This window comes from Aplysia californica, unplaced genomic scaffold (assembly GCF_000002075.1).
Source record: "Aplysia californica isolate F4 #8 unplaced genomic scaffold, AplCal3.0 scaffold00551, whole genome shotgun sequence".
NCBI classification, from domain to species: Eukaryota; Metazoa; Mollusca; class Gastropoda; order Aplysiida; family Aplysiidae; genus Aplysia; species Aplysia californica.
Window position 1 is genome coordinate 99,719 of NW_004797821.1, and position 1,507 is coordinate 101,225.

Sequence of the window (1,507 nt, forward strand, 5' to 3'; positions counted from 1 at the left end):
CTCTCTCCCCGATATCGTCCCCAGCTCTCCACTCCGGCTCTCCACTCCGGCTCTGTAGGTCTCTCTGCGATATCCCAGGCTCTCTGGGTCTCTCGCCGATGTCGTCCCCCGTTCTCCGACTCTCTCTTGGTCTCTCTGCGATATTCCAGGCTCTTTCCGTACGTCTCTGGTACTCTGTCTCATTCTCTCAGTTATCCTTTGCACTCTCATTTCTTCTCCCTCCTTTCTCTCCACGTCGGCATTTTACTCTGCCGTTGATTTGGCTATGTCTGTTTATGTGTCCGTGTGTGTGTGTCTTTGTGTGTGTGTCTTTGTGTGTGTGTGTGTGTGTGTGTGTGTGTGTGTGTGTGTGTGTGTATGTCAAGTATGTGTGTATGTCCGTGAGTCGCGTCCCCGTGAATGTGGGTGGGGTGGGGGTGTTTTCGTTATTTTTTTAAATGCCAACACGAGCTTTGCGGTTCGTTAAAGGGTGCCACTGGTGTGGTAGGTCCTTTTTTTTCTCCTTACTGTCTGTTCATTCTGTCTGTCTCTCTTTTCCCCAGTATGAACAGCAGGGTCACACGGGAAGGAACGTCATGGTTTCGATTTATAGGATTGTGGGTTGAAGCATAATTCTGAGTTTTATCGAGAATTACGGGAGTTCTAGGAAGATTTTTTTCCTTTCGTTTTTTGAGTGTGAGTGTGAGTGTGAGTGTGTGTGTGTGTGTGTGTGTGTGTGTGTGTGTGTGTTGTTTGTTTGTGTGAGTGTGTATGTCTGGGCAAAGAAGTTTTGGAGCATGATGGCCCGGATCTTATGAACAACTACGTGGATTTTGGCTTGTGTGTGTGTGTATGTGGGTATGTTTGTGTTGTTTGTGTGTGTGTATGTGTATGTGTGTATGTTTGTGTTGTTTGTGTGTGTGTATCTGGGCAAAGACGTTTTGGAGCGTGATGGCCCGGATCTTATGAACAACTACGTGGATTTTGGCTTGTGTGTGTGTGTTTTTTTTTTAGTGTGTGTGTGTGTGTGTGTGTGTTTGTGTGTGTGTGTGTGTGTTTGTGTGTGTGTGTGTGTGTGTGTGTGTGTGTGAGAGAGTTCGTGTGCGTCCGTGCGTGTGTGTTCGTGTGCGTCCGTGCGTGTTCGCTTTAGTGTACAAGTGTTTCTCCCCACACTTCCTCGCTACCGTGCCCCATCAGGACACGAGAGTGTGTGTCAGTGGCGATTTCCTTTTGCCTTAGGGGAAGTGAGCTGACGAGGACGGGAAGATAAGGAAATGAATCCTTAATTGTGCTTGTTATCTATTTCTATCGCTGATACTTAATAACAAGAAATGGTAAAGGATATGAGTTCAGTAGCCAGCACAGGGAGAGTGGACATGAGTAAGTGGAGATGAAAAAAAATGTTTCGCTTGGAAGAAAAAGGGGAAGTATGAGAGAAACAAAATAACAAAATGCAATGTACGTTGGAGCAGATGAAATTAAGGAAGGATTCGATGGGAAGTGGGGGAGGGGGGGGGGGGGGGGGGGG

At 47.1% G+C, this 1,507-nt stretch overlaps 1 protein-coding gene across 1 annotated transcript in view; it reads left to right on the top strand.

The window, feature by feature from the left end:
• afurin2 (furin-like prohormone convertase) overlaps positions 1–1,507 on the top strand; it is a gene marked incomplete in the record, with an annotated part of 87,440 nt that overhangs the window by 57,362 nt on the left and 28,571 nt on the right. Inside the window, 1 exon segment of the mRNA NM_001204473.1 lies at positions 555–584. Within this exon segment, the coding sequence (NP_001191402.1) occupies positions 555–584 (30 nt within the window).